The sequence below is a fragment of the Bos javanicus genome, chromosome 17 (genome assembly GCF_032452875.1).
Source record: "Bos javanicus breed banteng chromosome 17, ARS-OSU_banteng_1.0, whole genome shotgun sequence".
Classification (NCBI taxonomy): Eukaryota; Metazoa; Chordata; class Mammalia; order Artiodactyla; family Bovidae; genus Bos; species Bos javanicus.
In genome coordinates this window covers 70,786,586-70,812,773 of record NC_083884.1, presented here as the reverse complement: position 1 = coordinate 70,812,773, position 26,188 = coordinate 70,786,586, and the positions used below count along the sequence as shown (strand labels likewise).

The 26,188-nt window shown below is 46.4% G+C and overlaps 2 protein-coding genes across 8 annotated transcripts in view; both read left to right on the top strand.

Annotated features, from left to right (window-relative positions):
• The window catches only part of PRR14L (proline rich 14 like), a 50,108-nt gene extending 30,509 nt beyond the window's left edge, over nucleotides 1–19,599 (top strand). For all 6 annotated transcript variants that reach the window (XM_061385425.1, XM_061385423.1, XM_061385422.1 and 3 more), the window contains 2 exons: nucleotides 3,314–3,385; nucleotides 6,086–19,599. In XM_061385425.1, coding sequence (XP_061241409.1) covers nucleotides 3,314–3,385; nucleotides 6,086–6,365 — 352 coding nt within the window. In that variant the 3' untranslated portion in view covers nucleotides 6,366–19,599. The remainder of the gene's footprint in view (nucleotides 1–3,313; nucleotides 3,386–6,085) is intronic.
• A 1,243-nt stretch (nucleotides 19,600–20,842) lies between these two features.
• PISD (phosphatidylserine decarboxylase) overlaps nucleotides 20,843–26,188 on the top strand; it is a 27,551-nt gene continuing 22,205 nt past the window's right edge. The window contains exon 1 of one of the 2 annotated variants that reach the window (XM_061385464.1): nucleotides 20,843–21,117. In XM_061385464.1, the coding sequence (XP_061241448.1) occupies nucleotides 21,056–21,117 (62 nt within the window). In that variant the 5' untranslated portion in view covers nucleotides 20,843–21,055. Of the gene's footprint in view, nucleotides 21,118–25,360; nucleotides 25,452–26,188 lie in introns of those variants that run through there. The other variant, XM_061385465.1, reaches the window with a different exon arrangement.

Here is a 26,188-nt window from a genome sequence, read left to right as displayed (position 1 = left end):
AACAGCAGCCTTGTGGGACATGAGATGAGGCTGGAGGGCTGCACCCAGGGTGTTGGGGTGCTGCTGCAGTTGCGTGGCCTACAGTGGGGGATGCTTGCTCCAGGGGAGTCACAGGAAATGACCCCCAGGAAGTTGGGGTCCCACCATGTGCTTCTGTCCCTGAATGCCTTATCTGTGGTGCAGTGGTCACCAAACTAGTGCTGCAGGAGTCCTCGGAGGCTGCACACTCTGGCTCTTCAGCTGGGACTGAGCCCCTCCAAGTGTCCCCATCTGACTCCACCTCAGACACCCCAGTACACAAACACCCACGATGGACCATGTGGCAGGAGCAAGAAAAAAGCTCCCTTCCTCCTCCAGTGTTCGTCTGGTGCCTTCTTTTGCCAAAGTCCAGCACTGTACTCACTGTGGAAAAGAAACGTGTAAGGAGGCCAAGATTCCATGATCACAGAGCAGGTACCGAGGGCACGTTCTGAGCTGAGAAGCAGTAATTTAGTAACTGGTACATTCCAGTAAACAAAATTTAAAGCAAATACACTTGACCAGGCTCTGTAGTTTTAGGAAGAGATATGAATGAACGGGAAGCCACGTATTTAACGTAGGTACAGAACTAAAGCATGAATAGCCTGGAAAATTAAGCAAACAAGTGAAATAAAAGAGTACTAGTCTTGGGACTTCCTGTGTGATCCAGTGGTAAAGAATCTGCTGCCAATGCATGGGACATGGGTTCGATCTCTGGTCCAGGAAGATTCTACTTACTGTGGAGCAACTAAGCCTGCAAACTGCAACTGCTAAAGCTTGCATACCCTAGAGCCTGCATACCACAGCCACTAAGTATGAGTGCCTAGAGCCTGTGCTCTGCAATAAGCCACTGAAATGAGAAGCCCATGCAACACATGAAGAGTAGCTCTCACTCGCTGCAACTGGAGAAAGCCTGAGCAAGACCCAGCCCAGCCAAAAATAAGTAGATTTAAAAAAAAAAAAGAATATAGTCTTAAGAGATCTTAAAATATGTTGTAAAATCTCAGCAATTTAAACAACATGATGCCAGGGCTTGCCTGGCAGCACAGTAGATAAGAGTCTGCCTGCTAACACAAGGGGCCTGATTCAATCTCTGATCCAGGAAGATCCCACATGATGCACAGCTGCTAAGCCCGTTTGCCACAGCTACTGACCCCACGCTGTAGAGCCGCAAGCCATAACTACTGAAGCCCACGTGCCCTGGAGCCCACGCTCCGCAAAGGAAGCCACCACAGTTAGAAGCCTGCGCACTGCAATGAAGAGCAGCCCCCGCTGACTGCATTAGAGAAAGCCCAAGTGCAGCAGCGAAGACCCAGCACAGCTAACTGTAAAGCTGTGTGTATGGTAAATAATCTGCCTGCATGTTGATGAATAGCAGAAACCAACACGATACTGTAAAGCAATTATCCTTCAACTAAAAAAAAATTAAAAAAAAAAAAAAAGAATCTGCCTGCCAGTGTAGGAAATGCAAGGGACCAGGATTCAGTCCCTGGGTTAGAAAGATCCCCTGGAGTAGGAAATGGCAACCCACTCCAGTGTTCTTGCCTGGAAAATTTTATGGACAGAGGAGCCTGTTGGACTACCGTCCATGGGGTCACAAAAGAGTCAGACATGACTGAGTGACTAAACACACATGTACATGTCAAAAAGTAAATAAATATGGCAGAATGGAGAAGAACAAAACAACATGATGCCAGAGGATTAATATACAAGCTTGTAAAACAAAAATAGGGGTCCATAAATAGACACAAATACATAGAGAAATTTAATACGTAACAAAGGTGTCCCCTCAAATCAGTGATGCAAAGATGGGCTAATCAGTGAAGTGCTACTGGGACAGCTGGGCAGCCATTCTAAGAATAATAAAGCTGGGTCTCTATCTTAGACCTTTCACCAGAATATATTCCACATGAAATCAGACTTAAATGTAAAAAAAAAGAATACTTGAAGAAACCATAGGAAATGGTTAACTATAACAAAATTCAGAGTCAAAATAAAAATCTGAATAAGCTATTTCGTAAAAATTGTATCTTTCCTGCTGGGGAAAAAAGAAACAAGCTATAAACAGACAAAACACAAACTCATATATACAGGGGACTATTAGCCATAAAAAGGAACACATTTGAGTCAGTTCTGATGAGGTGGATGAACCTAGAGTCTGTCATACAGAGTGAAGTAAGTCAGAAAGAGAAAAACAAATATCACATTTTAACACGTATTTATGGAATCTAGAAAGATTGTTCTGATGACCCTATTTGCAGGGCGGCAATGGAGACAGAGACATAGAGAACAGATGACAGGGCGGGGAGGAGAGCTCAGAGTCCAAAGACAGAAAGATGATCTGAAAAGAAGCCAGGGCGGGGAGGAGAGCTCAGAGTTCCAAAGACAGAAAGATGATCTGAAAGGAAGCCAGGAAACTTTGTAAACGTAGACACCAAAATCTTCAAATACTAGCAAACTGAATCCAGCAACATATTTGAAAAAATGGTTATACCCATGACCAAGTGGGTTTTATCCCAGGAATGCAGAGTTAGTTGAACACAGGATATCAATCCGTGTAGTATACCATGTTAATAGAATAAAGGAAATTTAATTAACAAAATAAAGAGATAACATGGTTAGCTCATTAGATGCATAATTACAAAATCAAAAGGCAACGTACAACACTGCTAACGTATAAATTGGGACAGTATTGATTAGACTTAGAACTTCCCAGGACCTTGTGTTGTTTGAGAGAAGAGTAAAAATATTACTGCACTTCAGTTTCTAAGTTAAATATGCTAATCAAAATTCTTGCAACCGCTAAAAGAACAGAAGATGTATAATTTTTAAGCCAGGAGGGGAGGATAAAAAAGAGAACAGTCAGTCAAAGAGAAGAAACATTGAAAAAGTAGGAAAAAAAGAAGCTGTAAGCTAAGATAATAGGTACAGATCCATTTATATCCCTCCCAGTAAGTATAACTGAACTGAATCTCACAAAGTTAAGATCAGCAGCATGAAAAGGAAGATCCAGGATTCATGGTTCACATGAGACATATCAAGAGCTATTGGAAAGTAAAAGACCGGAAAAGGATAAAGTTGGGAAACCAATCCTGTTGCTCTTAGGAGACCGTGAAGGGAGTTTCCTGGTGGTCCAGTGGCTAAGACTCCAGGCTCTCAATGCAGGGGGCCTGGGACTGATCCCTGGGCAGGGAACTAGCTTCCACATGCCGCAACTAACCAGCAGAGCCAAATAAATAAATCTGTTTTCTTAAAACCGAGACCATGAAGAATTTATACCTTTTTCTCTTTTCAGGTTAAAGAAAAAAGAGTTTAGTTTAGAAGAAATATATACCAACAAGAATTATAAATCTCCTCCTGCAAACAGGTAGGTACACACAAGTAGGAAATAATAGATTGGGAGGGCTTCTGAAATGATCGACGTAAGTCTCCAGTCTTTTCACTTTGGAAAGGGTTTTATGTTCAGTTCTTCCAGTACCGGATCTCAAAAATAACTAGGATTGGTATTTTCAGTGTTCGCTTGAATTGGAGTCAGCAGTAGGACAGGAAAGAAATGTGTCAGGTTGGTCATCCTCTTTTCGTTTGTACTTGTGTCTTCAAGACTAAGAATCATTGATCTACAGATTTGACTCCAAACCCAAATACAGAAGACATTTCACTTACTTGGCTTTGTGTGGGTCTAAATTCTATTCAAATCGTTAAACGTTTATTGCATTCCTGTGGTGTCTAGGATGGAGGAGGAGAGTTTTATCCTATAAGATAGGATGAGCATTTGCTATGAAGCCTTTGTCATATAATGCTGTTCATTGCAGCATTGCTAAATATTAGGTTGGCCAAAAAAGTTCTTTTAAATTTGTCCATACGATTTTACAAACCTGAACAGACTTTTTGGCCAACTCAATAATAGGAGAGGGTTGGAAACAACTTTAAAAATACCCATTACTAGAGTTCTGACTAAATTATGATCCATCCTGACTGTGGGTTACACCGCACAGCCACTTAAAATGGGATCCCTGCGTACCCAGCTGGGGCGCTCTTAAAGGTTATTGCTAGTCAGAGCAGCACAGTGCACAGGAGAGCCTGTGGTCTGCTACCCCTTGAGTAAAGAGGAACCCAGACTGCTGGATGGATGGTGCCGTGAGTTGGCAAACTACAGGCCAGGTTCAGCCAGCTGCCTGTTTCCTTTCTTTTTTTCCAGTCCTATGAGCTAAGAATGATCTCTGTTCTTTCAAAGGACTGTTTAAAAAATGAAAATAAATATGTAGCAGAGACTCAAGTGGCTCATCGGTTTTTAAAATGTTTGCTACCCAGCCCTTCACATATCAGGGCTAACCTCTGCTGACGCATGTTCACCTGTGCACGTCTGTATGCTGAATGACTTTGGGAGGATACACGAAACACTGTTGCTAGTGGGGTGGGGGTGTCTTACTTTTATTCTTTACCATCCTGTCCAATTTCTGTTTCTTCACTATGTGCTTGTATTCAGTTCAGTTCAGTCGCTCACGCGTGTCCGATTCTTTGCAACCCCATGGCCTGCAGCACACCAGGCTTCTCTGTCCATCACCAACTCCTGGAGCTTGCACAAACTCATGTCCATAGAGTCGGTGATGCCATCCAACCATCTCATGCTCTGTCGTCCCCTTCTCCTGTCTTCAGTCTTTCCCAGCATCAGGGTCTTGTCCAGTGAGTCAGCTCTTCGCATCAGGTGACCAAAGTATTGGAGTTTCATCTTAGTATCAGTCCTTCCAATGAATATTCAGGACTGATTTTGCTTAGGATGGACTGGTTGGATCTCCTTGCAGTCCAAGGGACTGTCAAGAGTCTTCTCCAACACCACAGTTCAAAAGCATCAGTTCTTCGGCACTCAGCTTTCTTCACAGTCCAACTCTCACATCCATACATGACCACTGGAAAAACCATAGCCTTGACTAGACGGACCTTTGTTGGCAAAGTAATGTCTCTGTTTTTTAATATGCTGTCTAGGTTGGTCACAGCTTTTCTTCCAAGGAGCAAGCGGCTTTTAATTTCATGGCTGCAATCACCATCTGCAGTGATTTTGGAGCCCCAAAATATAAAATCTGTCACTGTTTCCATTGTTTCCCTGTCTGTTTGCCCTGAAGTGATGGGACTGGATGCCATGATTTTAATTTTTTGAATGTTGAGTTTTAAGCCAACTTTTTCACTTTCCTCTTTCATCAAAAGGCTCTTTTGTTCTTTACTTTCTGCCATAGGGGTGGTGTCATCTGCATATCTGAGGTTTTTGATATTTCTCCCAGCAATCTTGATTCCAGCTTGTGCTTCATCCAACCTGGCTTTTTGCCTGATGTACTCTGCATACAAGTTAAATAAGCAGGGTGACAATATACAGCCTTGACGTACTCCTTTCCCAATTTGAAACCAGTCTATTGTTCCATGTCTGGTTCTAACTGTTGCTTCTTGACCTGCATACATATTTCTCAAGAGGCAAGTAAGGTAGTCTGGTATTCCCATCTCTTTAAGAATTTCCCACAGTTTATTGTGATCCACAGTTAAAGGCTTTGACATAGTCAGTAAAACAGAAGTAGATGTTTTTCTGGAACTCTCTCGCTTTTTCTGTGATCCAGTGGATGTTGGCAGCTTGATCTCTGGTTCCTCTGCCTTTTCTAGATGCAGCTTGAATATCTGGAAGTTCATGGTTCACATACTGTTGAAGCCTGGCTTGGAGAATTTTGAGCATTACTTTGCTAGCATGTGAGATGAGTGCAATCGTGCAGTAGTTTGAACATTGTTTGGCGTTGCCTTTCCTTGGGATTGGAATGAAAACTGACCTTTCCCAGTCCTGTGGCCACTGCTGAGTTTTCCAAATTGCTTGTATTACGTATTCAAAGTGCTTGTGTTACATATTCATATATATATATATATATATATGTATATATATATGTATGTATTTTTTTGGTCATAAAAAAATAAAGCTCCAGGCCAGAGACAGGAGCTGAGTCAGGAGCAGTGAGCCTTCAGCATAGATGGGGAGGGTCGGTGGCCCCCCAGGTCTGCGTGTCAATGATCCTGTCTTGTACTTCACCTTTAGGTGTTTAGAGACCATTTTCGAGGAACCTAAGGAACGAAACGGTACGCTCATCTCCATCAGCCAACAGAAGAGGAAGCGAGTCCTGGAGTTTCAGGATTTCACAGTCCCTCGGAAGAGGCGTGCACGTGGAAAGGTCAAGGTAGCGGGCAGTTTTACACGGGCCCAGAAGGCAGCACTGCAGAGCCGCGAGCTGGACGCACTCTTGATACAGAAACTGATGGAACTGGAGACCTTCTTTGCCAAGGAAGAGGAGGAGCAGGAGCAGTCATCCGGCTGCTGAGTGGCGATTCAGGTTGGGGGTCTCGGCTTCAGACTTTTCTTGGCCTCCTGGAAGAGGATACCTGATTTTGCCCTCCCACCTAAACCCCTCAGAGCACAGGCTGTGGATTTTTACCTCCTTCCGGGTGCAGCTTCTGTTGGAGTTGGTGTAGGAAGGCCCTCTAGCTTGTACTGCTGAGCACAGAACCTCAGGAACGCTCCCTTTCTCTTGGAAATGGTCCCGGATGACGCCGGCCTCCTCACCCCATTCTCTGCCATCCGTGGAGGGGCACGCGGCACCCCTTCAGCAACACTAGGTTTCAACGACTCACAGCATTTGCACGTCCATGTGAAAGTCCCACGTCGTTTATGGTGGTGCTAGACCAAGATCATTCAGACATGTGGCCTGGGGAGAGAGACCTGGCGTCCTGTCCCATGAGGTCTCACTGGCTCACTTCAGTAGTTGAGGAAAGACGAGCTGTTGTGTTTTCTAATCCTTTGAGTCCGTCTGTCCAGAACCAGGGGTGTGTGTGTGAGTGTGTGTGTGTGTGGCTTTTCCCTATTGTCTTTTCCCCTCTGTGACTGTGGGTCACTAGTGCCAGAGGAGCCCGTCCAGGGTCCATTTGAAGTAAGTTGCACTTTTTAATGTTGTGGTGTTGATTAATTTGTTTTATTTCCCTCTTTTTTTTTTTTTTTAATTTTTGCTGCATGTTTGGAGCCTTTAAATGTGATTTTAAAACGAATTTTTTAAGACATCAAGGAGAAAGACAATACACATCTCCAGAACACACGACAGGCATTTGACCCGGTTTGTTGGTGGGTGGCCAAGAGCCTTCCTTTCCCATCAACGCGTTTGGGCAGCCTCTTCCCCACATGCAACTCGGGGCATGACTGTTGTAACTCATCTGGGTTCTCATTCTCGGCCACTAACTAGATGTATTTATTGTAATGACGGAAGTAAGAGCAGGTTTCTCTCCTGGTCATTTAACAAGTCGGAAAGTTGGGTGTGGTCTCAGCGGGTTTCATCTGAAGTGGTGTCCATGACAAAGGTCCACAGCGGCCCTGGTGGTGACGAAGGCCAACCCAGAGTGTCCACAGCTGCCAGAGCCGCTTGGTCCAGGGGGAGAGGGGGCCAGCCGAGGTCACGGAGTTCACAGGCAGCCCCGTCCAAGGGCACCTCGCTGTCCTCTGGGCTCCTGCGTCAGTGCTGCTGGAAGCCTGGAGGAACGTCAGGAAGGTCTCTCAGCTTCTCTGTGTGCACCCGAGGAGTGTGTGGACGGGGGAGCGGCCGGCTGCCGTGTGAGGCCCCCAACCCAGAGGCTTCGTCCCATCCCACGTCAGGCCTGTGTGCCCTCACCCTGCTCCCCCTTCCCCTTCCCTTGCATTTTATCTTTTCTTTTCATCTCTGTCTCTGTAAATGAGAGTGCAGAGAGTTAGCATTCCTTGGCTGGTGAGCCAGACCCTGAAAACCCAGCCCAGGCGCCGGCCGCCACCTCCACCCTCCTCCGGGGAGCAGTGCTGGCCAGTGGGGACGTTTCCCGGGCAGCCTGTGAGAGGGCTGGGTGGTCCCATCCTGGATCATGTCTCCTGGGTTCCTTTTGTTGCCCCGTGAGTCAGCGGGCGGGGAGATGGGGTGGGGGGTGGGGGTCTCTATGTGCCTTTCCTCTGCAGGCTGACAGTCTGTGCCTCACTGGAGCAGAAAAACGGACAGTGTGAGAAAAGTGCCACATCTGTCTCGTCGGCCCGCTGCCTCAGGCAGAGCTTTCAGGAACCCAAGTACCGGCCTGCTGACCCACGGAGGCTTCTCAGGCCATGGCCACGCAGCATCGGAGGAGAGTCAGGCATTCACACCGGCTGTGGACAGTGCAAACCAGAGGCTGCCACCGTGCATCCACTTTGCTCAGACTGTGTAGACATGACCTGTGTGTCGCCTCAGTACCTCTCCCGTCCTGGGACAGGGTCCTCAGACACAAATGCTTCTGTCCATCTTTTTGCTCAAGGGAGTAGGGATGAGTTTGTGCCCACGTACGAACATTTTTAGGGCGCTCCCGCTGGACAAACTCCCAGCAAATGAACAGCACCCTGTTTGCCAGCTCCGTCGCCAGTGTAGATGAGTCCACCGTGGGGCAAACGTGGCAGACTGAAGTGGGTGCAGCTGCAGTTTCACCAGTGTTCTGGAGATCCAATTTCAAGTTTGCCCTTTGCAGGCATGGCACCTGTCAGGGCTGGGAGCGCGGTTTGGAGCTGCAGCGTCTGGAGGGGAGGCATGGAGGAGGTGGAACCCGGGTTCCTTCCTGTCCTGGGAGTGTAGGAAGTAGCTTCTCTGAGGCCAGCTTCCCCTTGTAATTTTCGGCCTGCCTCTGGTCCTGCCTCATTCCGAAGTTAAGAAGGGGCCCCCGCTGCAGACTTGAAGTTGCTTGCCTGAATCCACGTCAGGTTTTAGCTGTGTTCACCCGCACCTGTCTTAATGTCTAACAGCTGCAGCACTGTCCGTGGTCCTAGGAGCTATGCCACGTGCCACCAGTTGGCTGCTGGCGCCACCTGCCCAGAGCCTTGGGAGGTCTGGTTCTGGGCTTGGAGTTGGTAGTTTCCATGGATGGGGACTTCCCACCCCACCAGATTTAGTGATTTTAATATGGGAAAGAGAGGAGAAATCTCAGGTCCAATCAGTGGTTCTGCCCGTCGGCTTTTCACTGACCCCTCAGCTGTGGTTTTCTCTGTCAGTTTCTGGCAGTATTGGCCACCCTCCCCCTTTTTCTTCTGGTTTCCTTTGCAGCTTCATTTCTCTATCAGTTTAAATGTACCTCATCACCCACTCAAGCAGATTATGTCCACTTTTTCACACTGACCTTACTCTTAAGAGCTACAGCCAAGGAGGGTGCAGTGCAGAGACATGTAGCGTTTGCCTTACTTGGAGCCGGAAGAGCTCAGAAACTCATGCTGTGAATCTGGAACTCAGCACTCCCCCTCGAGCTGTGAAAATCAGACACTTTGTCACAATATTGCCTGGAAAGGCCTTTCCAAGGGCACCAGAGCCAACCTGAGGTTAACTGCAGATCCCACCTTCTGGGCTCAGTCCTCCCCGTGGGGCTGGTTCTCTGCCTGCCAGGCCGAGGGTGGCACAGAGGGTGCAGGGCAGGGCCATCAATCCAAGGCTCTTGCAGCTGGTGGAACACAGAGCCAGTGCTCGTTTCCAAGGCTAGAATTTCATCTCATAATGTACGTCGAGATCTGCAAAAGACCAACTTGTAGGCGGTGGTACTTTCCCCCATTCCCTGGGGGCCGAGTATGCAGTCGGTGCTTTCCTTAATTACCTTGTGTTCTGTTTTCTGTGCGTGTCCCCCGACCCCAGTATCATGGAAAGGACCTCTGAGACAGCATCGTGGGTGGCTGTCCCCAAAGTCTGTGGTTGGCCAGAGGCTCGTAGCACCCTACCTTGGATTCGTGCACGGGGAGGGCTCCTTGCCAGAGCCAAACTTCCTGTATCAAAAGTTGGCCAGGAAGAAGGCTTCATTTTACTAAAATCAAAGTGTGACACTATCATCTAGCCACACACTGAGCAGCAGAGGCTGTTTATTCTGATTGTGAAGCAAGGGTCCCTGCATAGTCCGCCCTCTGGCACTGCACCCTGTCAGATTGGATCCTTGTACATCGTGTGTCTTCTCGAGCCCCTCTCTGGTGCTGAATTGGATTTTAATCCTTGGCGAGAGACCTCAGCATCTCCTTGGACTGGTCTGGGCCAGTAAATAGCCGCCTGAAGTGTTTATATAATTATCATGGTCAATAGTTAAGTGAAATTTGTACATTTTTGGTAACTTGGCACACACAATGCCCCTGCAGTTCCTTTTCTGTTCGGTAGTTTGTGACTAAAAATCCCACTGTTATGTGTGTTAATTTATGAAAATAAAAAGATTCTTCTCTTTTTTTTTTTTTTTGAAAACCTTTCAGATAACTCTCAAGGCTCCTCTTATGGCTTCATAAGTTAAATTTTTACCTGTAATATAATGAGGTTGCTGTTTATTCTAATAGACATTCCAAAGTTACATATATCACAACAAACATGTTTCCTCCCAAAGTGGTCACCACTTTTTGAGGACTGGCCTGTGCTCAGGGCACGTGTAGAGCTCCACCTGTGGGTGGCCTTCTGAGCCAGTTGTGCAGCATTTTAAGTTTACTCAGGCGGTGGATCATTTTGAGGGGCTTCAGTATCTGGAAACAGCTAAGACTCCTTGAGATTCATGTCACAGCCCGTTAAGTTGGGTAGGGAAGCTGTGTGTGTGGTTTTTGAATAGTGCTGGTTTTGTCACATGGCTGGGAAATGAAAAAAGCAGTAACAAGTTCAGGTCAAAATAAACATCAAATATTAGCAAGATGTCTGGAAGAAGAGCTTAGCCTGCTGAGGAGGCTCCCTGGGAGAGTATAAATATGGTGGAGTACATTCACTTACTTTTAAAGAGGCCTTGAAACAATAAAATGAAAAAAAGGTCTTGCCTTCTATCACATATCCTTCCCAATTGTACGTGAGGTTAGGCTGCGAGTCTTCTGATTCTCAGCTCTGTGTTTAACCAGTGGAAACTCAAGAGAATAACTGAATACAACGCTATTTACCATCATGCTGATATGTTCCAGAAAGAAGCAAAATTCCTGAGGATATTCTTTGTCCAGAGGAAAAGCAGTGCCCAAGTCTTTCTTCTTGGCCTTTTTCCAATTCCTGGATTTCTGCAGCGAAGATCTCTGTCCATGTGGTCTGTCACCTTCAGCGAGCATCCTGCCTGGCGGATGTGCTTGTGCTGGTTAGGTTTCACGGTTACTTAGAGCAGAGTCCTCCCCACACCTTTTCTTCCTTTAGAAGGAAGAGGCCCGTCATCACCTGAGGCAGTGTTACTAGTTTGGTCCTTTATGTCTGGCTGTGCTGGGTCTTTGTTGCTTCGCGGGCTGTCTCTAGTTGTGGCAAGCAGGATCTACTCTCTAGTTGCGTGGGCTTCTCATTGCAGTGGCTTTTCTTATAGAGAACAGGCTCTAGGCACGTGGGCTTTAGTAGTTGGGGCACACAGGCTTAATTGCCCTGTGGCATGTGGAATCTTCCCTGGACCAGGGCTCAAACCCATGTGCCCTGCATTGGCATGTGGTTTCCTAACCACTGGACCACCAGGGAAGTCCCCATGTTACTGCTTTAGTATCCCCACCACAGAAGCATGCCTTGATAAGGCCTCTTGAGAGCAAGAGGTCCAAACTGATGGAAGAATCCTCTACTGTGTCCTGCCCGCTGTATGTGATGGAGACCTAATTTCTGCAGTTCCTTCTGGGACTTTTCTTGAGGGTTTTAGAAAATCCCCAGTTCTTCAGGTAACTTCCAGGGTCACAGGTGAGTCTTTTCTAACAGCTTTTTCAGGCTTACTCCGTCCTCTTCCCTCCTCGCTGTCAGCCAGTACTTCTGCTTGGGCATTTCCCTGGGGTGGGAGCAGTTTGACCAGGACTTGCACGCAGACCCTTGGCCGGTGCAGGCATGGTCCTCCCTATGATGTATTCACCCAGCATCCTGGTGCCCAAAAGGGTTTTCTCCCACGTGATGCCCACAGACACTGTTCAGCTCTCTGCCTTCCCAGATGACTCTTAAAAGTGTACCGTCCCCCCACCCCCAGCTCTTGGTAAATCCTCTTTCCGATGCTTTATGTGTCTAGCGTTTATAATTTCCTCCCTGTATCTGTTCATCCCTGTAAGGTAGGCTCCTCTCTGGTCCCTCTTGAGACCCCTCAGGCACCTAAAACACTGCCTTGTTGTTCAGTAGCCAAGTGGTGTCCGACTCTTTGTGACCCCATGGACTGCAGCACACCAGCTTGCCCTGTTTGTCCTTCACTCTCTCCCCGAGTTTGCTCAAGCTCATGCCCTTTGAGTCGGTCATGCCTGGTATATATTATAGGGGCTCAGTAAACACTTGATTGTGAATGAAAGGTCGCCTTCACTAACAGAACCTATTGTTTGACAGGCCGGCTGAGGTCCTCTCCATCCTGCCGATTCTGAGTATTTGAAGACCTCATGACTCTCCTCCCTTTGATTACCCTTCCAGGGACCTGGTTGGTGGCTGCACAGCAAGTGAACTGGGGCCCTTTCCCGGCGCGGCCACACCCACTCTGACCTCGCGACGTCTGATTGGCTGTAGCTCACAGGTGGGGCGGTGCCAGCGAGATGTTCTCACCTCGGGTGGGGTCGCCTACCTTCCACGTACCTCTCCGCAGCCCAAACTGGAGCCTGCATCCCTGGCCCTGGGCACGGACACGCCGGGATGCCGAGGGTGGAGGCTCCTGCAGGCAAGAATCGTCTTGAGAATTTTTCTCCCTTTTGCATTTTAATTTTAGACTTTGGGAGAGGGTAAAATGGTCCTTGGAAGAGTACAAACACGGGGCAAATATCCCCAGGTACTGCAGTGGTTGATGGGTTTCCCCCTACTGCCACCAGCCCGAAGTGATCTAATTTCGCCGTTGTCAGAACCACTCACTCCCTTGAAATCCTTCCCCAGTGTTCCTCTCTCCCACAGTAGCGTTTACTGACCCCCAGTGCCAGTAAACCAAGGTAATGGCACTGTTCATTACCTTCTTGAATCCTCACAACAACCTGATGAGGTAGATGTTTTTAATCCCCCTTTGTGGATGAGGAAGCTGAGCCTTAAAGACAGATTGATTGACGGCGCAAGTGCTTGCGCCGAGGTCTCTTCCTACACCACCCGGTGCAATCCACCTCTGCTAGCAAACCCCACCCCTCAGCCCACACCTGCCTCTCCAGCCCCGCCCCCAGGCGCTCCGCCCTCTGGTTCTTCAAACCCTCCTTGCTGCCTCTGGCCTTGATGCTTTTGCACAAAAAGCTGTACCGTCGGGTGCACATACTCTACACTTGACTGCCTCCACGTCTTCGGGTCTCTGGAGGTTTTTGCCTCCGGCTCCTTCCCTGTTAGGCGCCTCTCAGCTGCTTCCTCAGCCCACACACTCCCCCATACGCTCAACTACCTGCACTGCGATCCACCCCCTCTCCACCCTGTGAGCTTCAGAGGAGCCCCACCGAGTACATTTATCTGCCTACAGGTCGTGCACCACATTTAGGTCCGCAACACACCTTCGGAAGAACTTTCATGATGTTCTCTAAGAGGCCAGGTGCTGGAGGTGAGGCCCGGTGAACCTGCCGCCCTCCTTGCAGCCTCCTCCTCACGTCAGCAGCTCCTTATGGGTGTGTTTGTTTCCGTCACTGCCTCTTCTGTCAACTCCTTTCCCTCCCTCTCTCTTTGTCCAGTAAGTACCCCTCTCTTCTCCTCATTATATAGACACAATCTAGAACTGATTCATCATCTTAAACATTTATGGGGACATCCTTGGCAGTCCAGTGGTTACGACTCCACACTTCCAATGCAGGGGGCACAGACTGGGTCCCTGGTTGGAGAACTAAGATTCCATATGCTGCATGGCTGCAAAAAAAAAAAATATATATATATATATATATATATATATATATAATTGAACAGAATCCCAAATTAGGCACATGCTGCCTTAAAATCATAGAACTTCATAGCTGGAAGGAGGCCTTGAAGCTCTGATATGTAAAGATTTTACATCCACACACAGACATATATATTCTTAAAATTTAAGGGGGTTGGAACATGTTCATATGTATATACATATACACATATATATGGAGAGGGGAATGGTAATCCACTCCAGTTTTCTTGCCTGAAGAATTCCATGCACAGAGGAGCCCGGCGGGCTATAGTCCATGGGGTTGCAAAGAGTTGGATACGACTGAGCAACTAACACACACACACACACACACATATATATATATACATGTATGTATATATACACACACACACAAAGATACACACATACTGAAGATGTCAGAGGTTGTATACGAGTGTCTTTTACTTTGCTTTGTTGTTGTTTACTCCTGAAAAGTGCTGATCACCTTCCCCTGTAGAACTGTGCTAGAATTTCCATGTTGTTGTTCAGTTGCTAAGTCATGTCCGACTCCTTGAGACCCCTTCAACTACGGTGCAATTTCCAGGCAAATTGGAACCTTCATCACTACTGATGGGAATGCAAAATGGTACAGCCACTTTGGAAAACCTTGTGTCAGTTCCTTAAACAATTAAACTATTGTTGCTGTTCAGTCGCTCAGTTGTGTCCAACTTTTTGTGACCCCATGAACTGCAACATGCCAGGCATCCCTGTCATTCACTATCTCCCAGAGTTTGCTCAGACTCATGTCCATTGAGTCAGTGATACCATTCAACCATCTCACGCTCTGTCCTTCCTAAAGAATTTCTATAGCAAGTTTCTATGCTGACAACCAACGTGGATCCTCAGATGTGAGATGAGGTGCTGAAAGCCATGACTTCCACTCCTCTGGGCTGGCCGGGTATGTGCTTGTCCCTTTGCCCCTCTGAACTTGTCAGCAAGCCTTCCCTGGCCTTTTCTACAAGTATTTCCAGCTCTCCAGCAAGCCCTCTGTGTCTTTCCCCACCAATCCCAGGACAATTAACCTGATCAATATTCCATTGATTCCAATCTGAATTCTTGATAGTCACTGAATGTCAGAGAGCATAGACCATCCCATGGAAATAATTTTCCATTTTGGTGAACTATATCCAAATCCCTTCTTACATTTTTTCTTTGGGAGGCTGTGGCTAGCTCCCATCTCTGATGATGCCAGGACAGAGGCGCCCATGCAGGGTGCTCTAGACAAGATTTTAGACAACTTTTTGTGTGAAGGGTCAGACAGTAGCTATCTCAGGCTTTGCAAGCCATATGGCCTTTACTGCAGCTACTCAGCTCTGTGGTTGTAGCAGGAAAGCTGCTATAGATGCTATGTGAACAAATAGGGGTGACTGTATTCCAATAAAACTCGATTTACAGAACAGGAAGTGACACCTCATTTGCCAGCCTTCACTCTGGAGGATAAGCATCTCTACCTGGACTCAGGAAACTCCTCCCCCCTCGGATTTTACCCAGGGACTCACCAATACAATGTGTTTCTACAGAGATGACTTAAAGGAAAAATGAGATGAAACAAAATCTGACAACACATGAAATCGGTATAATTGTCCTGACCAGAGGAAACCATTGTCAACACATATTTGGAAGCTTCTAGTCCAGTGCATGTCAAAGGGTTGCTGGGAAGTAGCCAGGGGGGTCCGGAGCAGAGGGTTCCATCTGACCATGGTAAAGGTCCTCAAGTCTGTCCCAGACAACTACAGTGTTTTTTTCCTCCTTTTTATACCACCAGGACCTGGTGTGACAGTAGGTGGGGTTCTAGGAGAAGGGTTGTGTCTTTTACTGTACGTGGGGCCTGGGCAGGCCACAATGAAAACGGGAGATCCTGTGTACTGCAACTAAGACCTGGTGCAGCCAAATGCCTTTTTTTTTAATGGAGCTAGAGATGAATCCATGTACCTTTGGACACCTTATCTTTGACAAAGGAGGCAAAAATATACAATGGAGAAAAGACAAACTCTTTAACAAGTGGTGCTGGGAAAACTGGTCAACCACATGTAAAAGAATGAAATTAGAACACTTTCTAATACCATACACAAAAATAAACTCAAAATGGATTAAAGATCTAAATGTAAAACCAGAAACTGTAAAACTCCTAGAGGAAAACATAGGCAGAACACTCTCTGACAATCATGTCCAACTCTTTGCGACCCCATGGACTGCAACACACCAGGCTTTCCTGTCCTTCACCATCTCCGGGAGCTTGGTCAAACTCATGTCCATTGAGTCAGTGATGCCATCCAAACATCTTATCCTCTGTCGCCCCCTTCTCCTGCCTTCAATCTTTCCCAGCATCAGGGTCTTTTCTAATGAGTTGGCTCTTCGCATCAGGTGGCCAAAGTATTGAAGCTTCATCTTCATCATCGGTCCTTCTAATGAATATTCAGGATTGATTTCCTTTAGGATGGACTGGTTTGATCTCCTTGCAGTCCAAGGGACTCTCAAGAGTCTTCTCCACACCACAGTGCAAAAGCATCAATTCTTCAGCATTCAGCCTTCTGTATGGTCCAACTCTCACATCCATACACGACTACTAGAAAAACCATAGCTTTGAGTAGATGGACTTCTGTCGACAAAGTAATGTCTCTGCTTTTTAATATGCTGTCTATGTTTGTCATAGCTTTTCTTCAAGGAGTGTCTTTTAATTTCATGGCTACAGTCACCATCTGCAGTGATTTTGGAGCCCAAGAAAATACAGTCTGTCACTGTTTCCATCATTTCCCCATCTATTTATCATGAAATGATGGGACCAGATGCCATGATCTTCGTTTTTTGAATGTTCAGTTTTAAGCCAGCTTTTCACTCTCCTCTTTCACCTTCAAGAGGCTCTTTAGTTCTTCTTCACTTTCTGCCATAAGGGTGGTGTCATCTGCGTATCTGAGGTTATTGATATGCTCCAAAAATCTTGATTCCAGCTTGTGCTTCATCCAGCCTGGCTTTTTGCATGAGGTACTCTGCATATAAGTTAAATAAGCAGGGTGACAATATACAGCCTTGACGTACTTCTTTCCAAATTTTGAACCAGTCTGTTGTTCCATGTCTGATTCTAACTGCTGCTTTTTGACCAGCATACAGGTTTCACAGGAGGCAGGTAAGGTGGTCTGGTATTCCCATCTTTTTAAGAATTTTCCAGTTTGTTTTGGTCAACACAGTCAAAGGTTTTAGCGTAGTCAGTGAAGCAGAAGTAGATGTTTGTCTGGAATTCTCTTGCTTTTTCTGTGATCCAATGGATGGATGTTGGCAATTTGATTTCTCGTTCCTCTGCCTTTTCTAAATGCAGCTTGAATATCTGGAAGTTCTCAGTTCACATACTGTTGAAGCCTGGCTTGGAGAATTTTCAGCATTACTTTGCTAGCATGTGAAATAAGTGCAATGTGTGGTAGTTTGAACATTCTTTGGCATTGCCCTTCTTTGGGATTGGAATGAAAACTGACCTTTTTGAGTCCTGTGGCCACTGCTGAGTTTTCCATATTTGCTGGCATATTGAGTGCAGCACTTCAACAGCATCATCTGTTAGGATTTGAACTAACTCAGCTGAAATTCCATCACCTTCACTAGCTTTGTTCATAGTAATGCTTTCTGAGGCCCACTTGACTTTGCACTCCAAGATGTCTGTCTCTAAGTGAGTGACCATACCATCATGGTTATCTGGGTCATTAAGATCTTTTGTGTGTGTGTAGTTCTGTGTATTCTTGCCACCTCTTCTTAATATCTTCTGCTTCTGTGAGGTCCATATTGTTTCTGAGCCCCGGCTGAGCCACTGGGGAAACCCAATTAAACTATACAACTCAGCAATTCCACTCCTAGGTATATACAAAAGAGAAATGAAAATATATGCCTATACAGTAAACCATATATGAATGTTTATAGCAGTATTTTTCATAATTGCTAAAAGGTAGAAATGATTAACTATGATTGGATAAAGAAATGCAGTCTATCTATATAATGGAATACTATTCAATCATTAAAATGTGGTACTGGTACATGTTCTAAAATGGACAAACCATGAAAATATGCTAAGTGAGAGAAACCAGTTATGCAAATGCATATATGATTTCATTCATATGAAAATGCCAAATAGGGAAATCTATAGAGACAAAAAGGAGATCATTTATTGCTTGCATGCTCAGTCACTTCAGTGATGTCTGACTCTTTGCCACCCCATGCACTGTAACCCACCAGGCTCCTCTTTCCATGGAGCTTTTCAGGCAAGGATACTGGAGTGGGTTCCATTTCCTCTTCCAGGGAACCTCCCAACCCAGGATCAAACCGGGGTCTCTTGAATTGGTAGGCGGATTCTTTACCACCAACGCCACCTTGGAAGCCCCCGTTCAAGAAATGGCAACCCACTCTAGTATTCTTGTCTGGAACATCCCACAGATAGAAGAGTCTGGTGGGCTGCAGTCCATGGGGTCGCAAACCAGTTGGACACAACTGAGCAACTAAACAGCAGCAAGCACTTCACATAAGTGGAATTAAACAATATGTGTCCTTTCGTGACTGGCTAATTTTACTTACCATAATGTTTTCAAAGTTTATTCCTGTTGTAGCATATATCAGTACTTCATACATTTTTTTAATATTTACTTATTTTGCTGTATTGGGTCTTAGTTGCTGCTCACAGATCTTTTTTCCAGCATAGGAGGTCTTTCGAGTGGTGTCTGGGATTCTCTCTCTAGTTATGGCTTGGGGGTTCAGGGGTTCCAGACTGTGGATTTATTAATAGCTGCCCAATAGCATGTGGGATCCTTGTTCCCCAACCAGGGATTGAACCCATGACCCCTGGGTTGGAAGGAAGATTTTTAACCACTGGACCACTAGGGAAGTCCCTTCATACATGTTTTTATAGCTGAATAATATTCTATTATACAGACATATCACATTTTTATTTATTCATCTATTGAACCATTTTTTTTGGCTATTGTGAATAATGTTACTATGAACATTGTTGTACAAATTTCTGAGTCTCTGCTTCCATTCTTTTAGGTTATACCTGGGTGCTTGTTTGGGGCTTCCCAGGTGCGCTAGTGGTAAAGAACTCAAGTTAGGAAGATCTCCTGAAGGAGGAAATGGCAACCCACTCCAGTATTCTTGCCTGGAGAACCCCATGGACAGAGAAGCCTGGTGGGCTACGGTCCATAGGGTTGCAAAGAGTCAGAGTGAGCACGCACACAGGTGCTGGATCATATGATAATTCTGTTTAACTTTTTGAGAAACCACCAAGTCATTTTGCATAGCAGCTGTACCATTTTACATTGTTACCAGCAATGCGTAAGTGTTCTGATTTTTCAAAATCCTAGCCAACACTTGTTATTTTCCTTTCTCTTTGATTATAGCCATTCTAATGGGTGTGAAGTTGATATCTCACTGTGCTTGTGATGTGCATTTCCCTAATGATCAGTAACACTGAGCATCTTTTATTGGCCTTTGGTATATTATCATTGGAGAAATGTCTGTTCAAGTCCTTTGCCTATTTTTGAATTGGATTATTTGTTGTTGTTGTTGTTGAGTTTTAGTAATTCTGTGTATATTCTGGAGACCATACCCTTATCAGATGTGTTTGTTTGCAAATATTTTCTCCCATTCTCAGGGTTGTCTTTTCAATTTATTGACAGCGTCCTTTGATGCCCAAAACTTAAATTTTGATGAAATCCAACTTTTGTTATTTTGTTGTTGCCTATGCTTTTGGTGTAATATCTAAGAAATCACTGTTGAATTCAATGTCATGAAAATTTCCCTTGTTTTAAGAGTTTTATACAGATGTAGTTCTTGGCTTTAGGTCTTTGATCCATTCTGAGTTAATTTTTGTATATGGTGTAAGTGTTAGTCACTCAGTAGCGTCTGACGCTTTGCAACCCCATGGATTGTAGCCCGTCAGGCTCCTCTTTCCATGGAATTCTCCAGGCAAGAATACTGGAGTGGGTCTTTCCCTTTCTCCAGGGTATCTTCCTGACCCAGGGATTGAACCCAGGTCTCCAGCACTGCAGGCAGATTCTTTACCACCTGAGCCACCATGTGAATATTCAGTTTCCACAAATGCACTTCATTTTGAAATAATCTCCCTCTCCCACTTCTTTTTTTACCCTGGTTTTGAGTTACTACTTTCAATGAATAGTAAAATCCATTCTATACTCCCCACCTGCTTCAGACTTTTGAAAACCATAAAGGGAAATGTCTCCTCTTCAATAGGAAATCCGATGCCTGTTAGGCTCCCTTTAGAGCCTGGTTATGTCCTAATTGAGCATAACCAACCATGTAGAAATGTCAATAATTGCAGGCACCAGGCAAATATCAAATGCCTGGTGAAGACAAGTACAATTAGCAGCTTAGGGAGGAAAAAGCGGAGCTATATTCCTTTAGTTTGGGGACCCATATTCAGCCAGATTCTAGGCAAAGGGCTTAAAAAGAAGAATGTTTAGTTCATGGGTTTTGGAACTAGAGATGTATGTTCAAATTCTAGCTTTTCTCTTTTATAGCAGTGTGCCCTTTAGCATTCTAGTGGTTAGCTTTCCTGAGCTCTGATTTCTCTATCTTTAGAATAAGAATAATTCTCAGAGCTAGCTGCCGAAGGCAGATACTATTAAGTCTATTTTCACTTAAACCTGAAGGTCAAGAAACTGCAGGAGCACTCGCTGTCACACCAGTTACCTCGTGCAACGACTAATTGCATGTCTAGGTGATCCAAGACCTCTGGTCTCTGGACTCCCTGATAGTACAGCGATGGGAAGTGAAGAATGAGACACCGTGCACGCTGAGTCATTAGCACAGAGCTTGGCACTTAAGAAGCGCTTACTCAACGGCAGCTGAGCTGTGGACGCTTTCAGATTCCCCACCCGTAAAATGAGCAATTTAGCTCAACTGATCCATTCTCAGACCTTGGGTGAGTCAGATTTTCCGGGCACATGCGGAAACGCACGTCAGAGGGAGGAAGGAGAACTGGCAACCCGGCGCCCAGGTCCAGGTTTAGCACAGTAGGCGCAGCCACCTTGCTCACCTACCCGACCCGGCTCTGCAGGTGCCTAAAGGGGCGGGCGAAGGACCTTAGACACATAGCCCCGCCCCCCACACGCTCTGCGTTCTTCATTGGGCCCGAGAGTTCGAGACTCGTTACGTCACATGAGTGCGACCCGCGTATAAAAGAGGGGGGGGCGTGTCCCGCCGAGGAGGAGGAGACAAGATGGCGGCGTCCGTGGGGCAGGGATGTCTGAGGTGGCTGCCCGGGGTCGCGTGGCGGAACAGGTACAACTGTTTGGGGAGCCTGCCTCGGGGCGAGGGACGGCCCGAGCCAAACAGGGGTCTAGAGAGAGGAGTCGTTTCTCTGTCGCGGGCTCGCCCTGAGGAATGCTCGAGTGGAGACGGAGCCACTCACCTTCACCTAGAGCTCGGGCGCAGGTGCGACTGCCTCCGCCTAGGACGGTCCGAATCTGGCCTAAACCTCTCTCTTTGTCCTTTCCACTCCACAAGGGACAAAAAAACAAAAATATAAACAAAAAGCACCCACTAAACCAGGTGAAATGGGCTGCGTGTCCACCACTAGAGCCGAGGCAGGGCTGGACGCTTCTTTCTCTGGGAGTGGTATTGCTGGGAGGGGCGCCGAGATGTGGGAAGAGCACTGGAGCTGGAGTTGGGCGGCTTTCATTTTGGATTCTTGGACTCTGAAGTGAGAGGATAGGATTCCGTAATCTCAAAATAGTCCATGATGGAAATAGGGTCTCGGTTACCCTGGTGACTGTCAACTCTTAGATTGTTAGAGGGGTCATAAATCCAGCCCTTTCTTTTTGGCGAGGTCGAGGCCCTGATAGACGGAGGGACTTGCTCAGTTCCACCCAGCCAGGTAGCAGCAGAGGTGAGACTCCTTCCCAGGTACCTCTGTGTCTCACGCAGGGACCTTTCCTTCAGGCTGCCCACCGTGAGGACATTCATTATTCGAAGTAGCTTATGTAAGAGCTAGCATGGGAGCATTTGGACTCTGGGGAAATGGATTAAAATGTTGGTTGCTGTAACTTAGAATCTGTCGCTCGGTGTCATTTCGAAGAGCTAAGGTTTGCGAGACCCGCAACTTTTGTGTTTCGGACTGGCTTCATTTTGTCAGCGTGGACGAGGGCTTGCGCTGTGATTTTGGGAAGTAGAGACACTGGTTTCGGACAGAGAGGGAACAGAAAATGCCATTGCCCTGGCTAGGAGAGCTTCCCTCTTCTATTATTAATTACTCAGAAGTGGTGTAACTTCTCAGGAGAGGGCTCCACAGTGTGGTGATAACTGTTAGGATTTGAAGAAGAGGGTCTCTGGTTTTAATGTTGTTACCAGGTGTGCTGTTTACGAGTCAGTAGTAAAATGTGTCATAAGTTGGAAAGACTAAAAAAATGACCCTCATGTTTTTGTTTTTGTTTTGTTTTGTTTTGTTTTTTGAAACGATGGTGAGGAAGGTGACTTCACCCACTATCTTTTAAAAAGGGAAAAAAGTCGAAACTTTAGTACCCGTATAGGTAGATACAACTGGATTTAGGGCCACTGGGTAGGAGGGGTGAGGATTTGGGTACAGTAATTCAGTTTTCAAAGCTGTTACATATCCAGATGGAAACTATATTGAGATGCAAAAAACCCCCAAAAGATAACATTTCCATGATTTTTAAGTAAAGCAGTGTCTGTTTGAGAGACATATATTTGAAAGCCTCATACTGCAGAGTTTTCCAGTAACTGAGTGATATGTGACAGGTGAGAAATAGAGAAAGTAATTATAAGTGATAATTTAGGACCATGTTTCCTAAATTTGATAAAAGAATGGAGTGGGTGTTTATTAGTAAAAGAGGTTCCCAGGTATATCCCCACAATGCTGCCAAATTCAGGCTCAGTAGGTGTCGGTTGGGGCCCTTGCAACTGTATTTTTTATGGGTGCTCTGGACGATTCTTTGGTTCAGGCACGTATGAACCTAGTGCCTAGGGGGTGCGTGGTTGTGCAAGACCTTCCTTCAGGAGTATTTATGACATTCCTGCCACTGTCAACTACAGTGCCGGGGTGAGGGGGGAGGGCAGGAGAAAAGAGAGGAATTAAAAGATACAGGCCTTGCATTGAAAGAACTTTACAGTTTAGTGGAAGAGAGAGGGAATATGGCTAAATAATACGAGATAGAACATGGAATAAGGCCTTAAGAAACCTGCCAGTTCATTTTCAGGAGAACTTTTCACAGCTCTAAAAAGCAGGAGGGACATAAGGACTATAGTTAGTGTTACCACCAGAGGTGATGTTAAAAATATTTTCAAACTGGGCTTCCCTGGTGCCTCAGTGGTAAAGAATCTGCCTGCCAATGCAGGAGACATGGGTTCGACCCCTCTTCTGGAAAGATCCCACATGCCATGGAGCAATTAAGCTCACGTGCCATAGCTGTTGAGCTTGTGCTCTGGAGCCCAGAGAGCCGAAACTACCGAGTCTTAGAGCCTGTGCTCTGCAGCAAGAGGAGCCACTGCAATTGGAAGCTCGAGCACCACAACCAGAGAGTGGCTGTCACTCCCCACAGCTTGAGAACTTCGCAGCAGCAAAGACTCAGCACAGCCAAAAATAATAAGTAAATCATAAAATAGTTTAAAACTCTGACAGTGTGGACACAGACCAGTTAGGGTGAACAGTGGTCACAGTTGGTGCGGCCACCCCATGTGCCAGCTGAACCTCACTTGTGTTCTTTTGATAAGAGTGATATGTAGCTAGGTACCAGGGCCTGGGATTCAGGTTTTATGTGATTGTCTCATTTACTCCTAATGAGGTGGGTCCTGTTTTTAGAGGTGGAGAAACTGAGGCTTAGAATTAGTTAACAAGTGGCGGAATGGAGATCTGAGCCCCAGGGTCAGACTTAAGTGCTTAATAGTGGGCTTTAATTGCCTGCTTGCAGGAGGTACACGTGGGTTTACCATACAGAAGGTACATGTGATTGAACCTAGCCGTTCATTTCTCTGATGCTTAATCTCGCTGTTGAGATTGAGGTCTAGGGGGAAAACAGACAAACCCCTGTGTTTGTCGACAAGTACAGACAGAAATACGTGAATATATATAAAATCAGTTCATTTCAGGTAGTGAGAAGAAAAATAAAGGACGTTAATTAAGGAGTTAGTGCTCCAGAGAGAGAACTCTTGGGCTTGTGGTCAGGAGGAAGCATTTGAGCAGAGAATTGAGTGAGGAGGGACTGAGCTGGAGGGGTGTGCCCCCCGGAGCAGACAGCACATGCAGAGGCGTGGGTGTGCAAGGGGGTGGATGCATGAGGAGAGGGGAAGTAGCAGGAGGTCTGGGGTTCAGAGGGCCACTTCTGTAGGGTCTGTTTTGAAAAGGTCAGTCTGGATGTTCTGTGATGAATGGGACACGGAGGCCAAGCAGGGAGACCAGGCTAGTGCAGCTCTTCAGCAGAGACCCAGTGGCTCAGGCCAGAAGAGAAGTAGGCAGATGAGGGTGTACTTTGAAAGTGGGGGCTTCGTGCCTTGTCAGTGGATTGAATATGGACAGTGAGAAAGAAAGGACTTGCAGAGGAGTTCTGGGGTTTCAGCCTGTGCACTGGGGGAGTTGTGGTGCCTTTTTTCTGGGATGGTGTATTAATTATAGCAGTGTTGGTGTGGTAACAGGTAAATTCTAGCATCTTGGTGACTAACACAGTGAAAGTTTTTGTCTCTATCATATAAGCCCAGGCTGCTTTTCATCGTGAAGGCACTGTGATTTGAGGGCCTATCTCTTGCCATCGTAACACATGGCTGCCCAGGATCTGCATGTTTGTCTCCATCTAACAGGCCAGGAGGGAACCTGGGAAGTCTGAATGGTTCTCACAGTGGTTAGAACTCACTTCTAGGAAATCTCATCTGTTGGGCAGAGGAAGTGGGTTTAATAACCGGCTGGCTAGTCTCTGCCACAGATGGACAGCTCTGGGGGATGGAGCCGTTGAAGGGGAGTGAGGGAGGGTTGGGAATTCTGTTTTGGACAAACTTAGTTTGAGGCGTTTCAAAGTGAGGATGTTGGGTACCAGGTTGAAATATGGTCTGGAGGTCTCTGAAGTAGCAGTGAGGAGAGTCCTCTGCATCTGGCTGTTTAAAACCAGACTGGGTGAACATCTCTAGGGCGACAGCCTGGACAAAGCAGGTGTCTGAGCCTTGGGCATGGCAGCTGTTTGAAGTTAGGGAGACTGGACAGACAGGAGGAAAATCAGGGCTCCAAAGGCTCTATGTGTTTCAAGAAGAGCAAGGTGTGAAGGCAGGCATTGAAAGAGACAAACTCCCAGTTAAAACCGCCTGAGTCCCAGGCACGCACGGCACGGTGTGGGGACTGCAGCTCCTGGGACTGTCTTGTGTATTTGAACGTTGCTAAGAGAGTACTTCTCATCACAAGAAAAATCTGCAAATACGTGTGGTGAGGGATGTTTAACTAGTTTTATTGTGGGCATCCTTCCTCAATATATACAAATAGGGAATAATATCCTCCACCTGAAACTAATATAATGTTACATTTCAGTTATACCTCAATTGGAGGGGGAAAAAAAAAAGAAGGGGATCACCTGTGACAGATGCTGCTGAGAGGTCAAATAACACGATGTCCAAGAAATGTGAGTAGGGGTTGGCAGCGTGGAAGAGGTGACCTTGGCAGGAGACTATGTGGTGGGGACAAAAGCCCGGTTGAGTGGGATTAAGAGAGACAGGAAGGCGAGGAAGTGATGGCAGCGAACGTTGCTCTTTCTGCGCGCCCGCAGTGGCGTGGGCAGTGTTGTAAGATCAGAAAAAGTGTGGTGTTGATATGAGAATAAGAATGACCCAGGGATGAAAGACAATCTGATGCAACGAGCTATTTGCCAGGCACTTGTTCCAGGAGCTAGGGCTGCAGCAGTGGATGGCGAGACCTTGACATTGTTCTTGGGAAGATGTGAATGCAAACCAGCTACCTGGGTGCTGTGCATTGGGTTACAGTAGATAAACCACGATCTCCCACTTGTATCTCCCCTAACCAACGCCCCCCACCCCGGGGGGAGGGAAGAAAAAGCCTTATTCAACAGTCTGCAAGCATTCTTTGAGTTGGGGGCTCAGCAGCAGTTCTGGAATGCACAGTGCAGCAGTGTGTGCCACGCAACAATGCAGCCTTCAGTCAGAACGTACAGCGCTGGCTCTAATTCCACTGGGAAAGCAGAGTCTCAGGCGCTTGCTTTTGCAGTGGGAGTGTCCAGTCTGAGAGATGAGCATTGTGCACTCTGAAAGGACATTCACCTACTGCAACACTCCCTCTTTTGTGTCAGTAGCTGTCCGTCCATCTGGCCTCTGAGGGGGTGGTGATGGTCAAGGTCCCAGACTT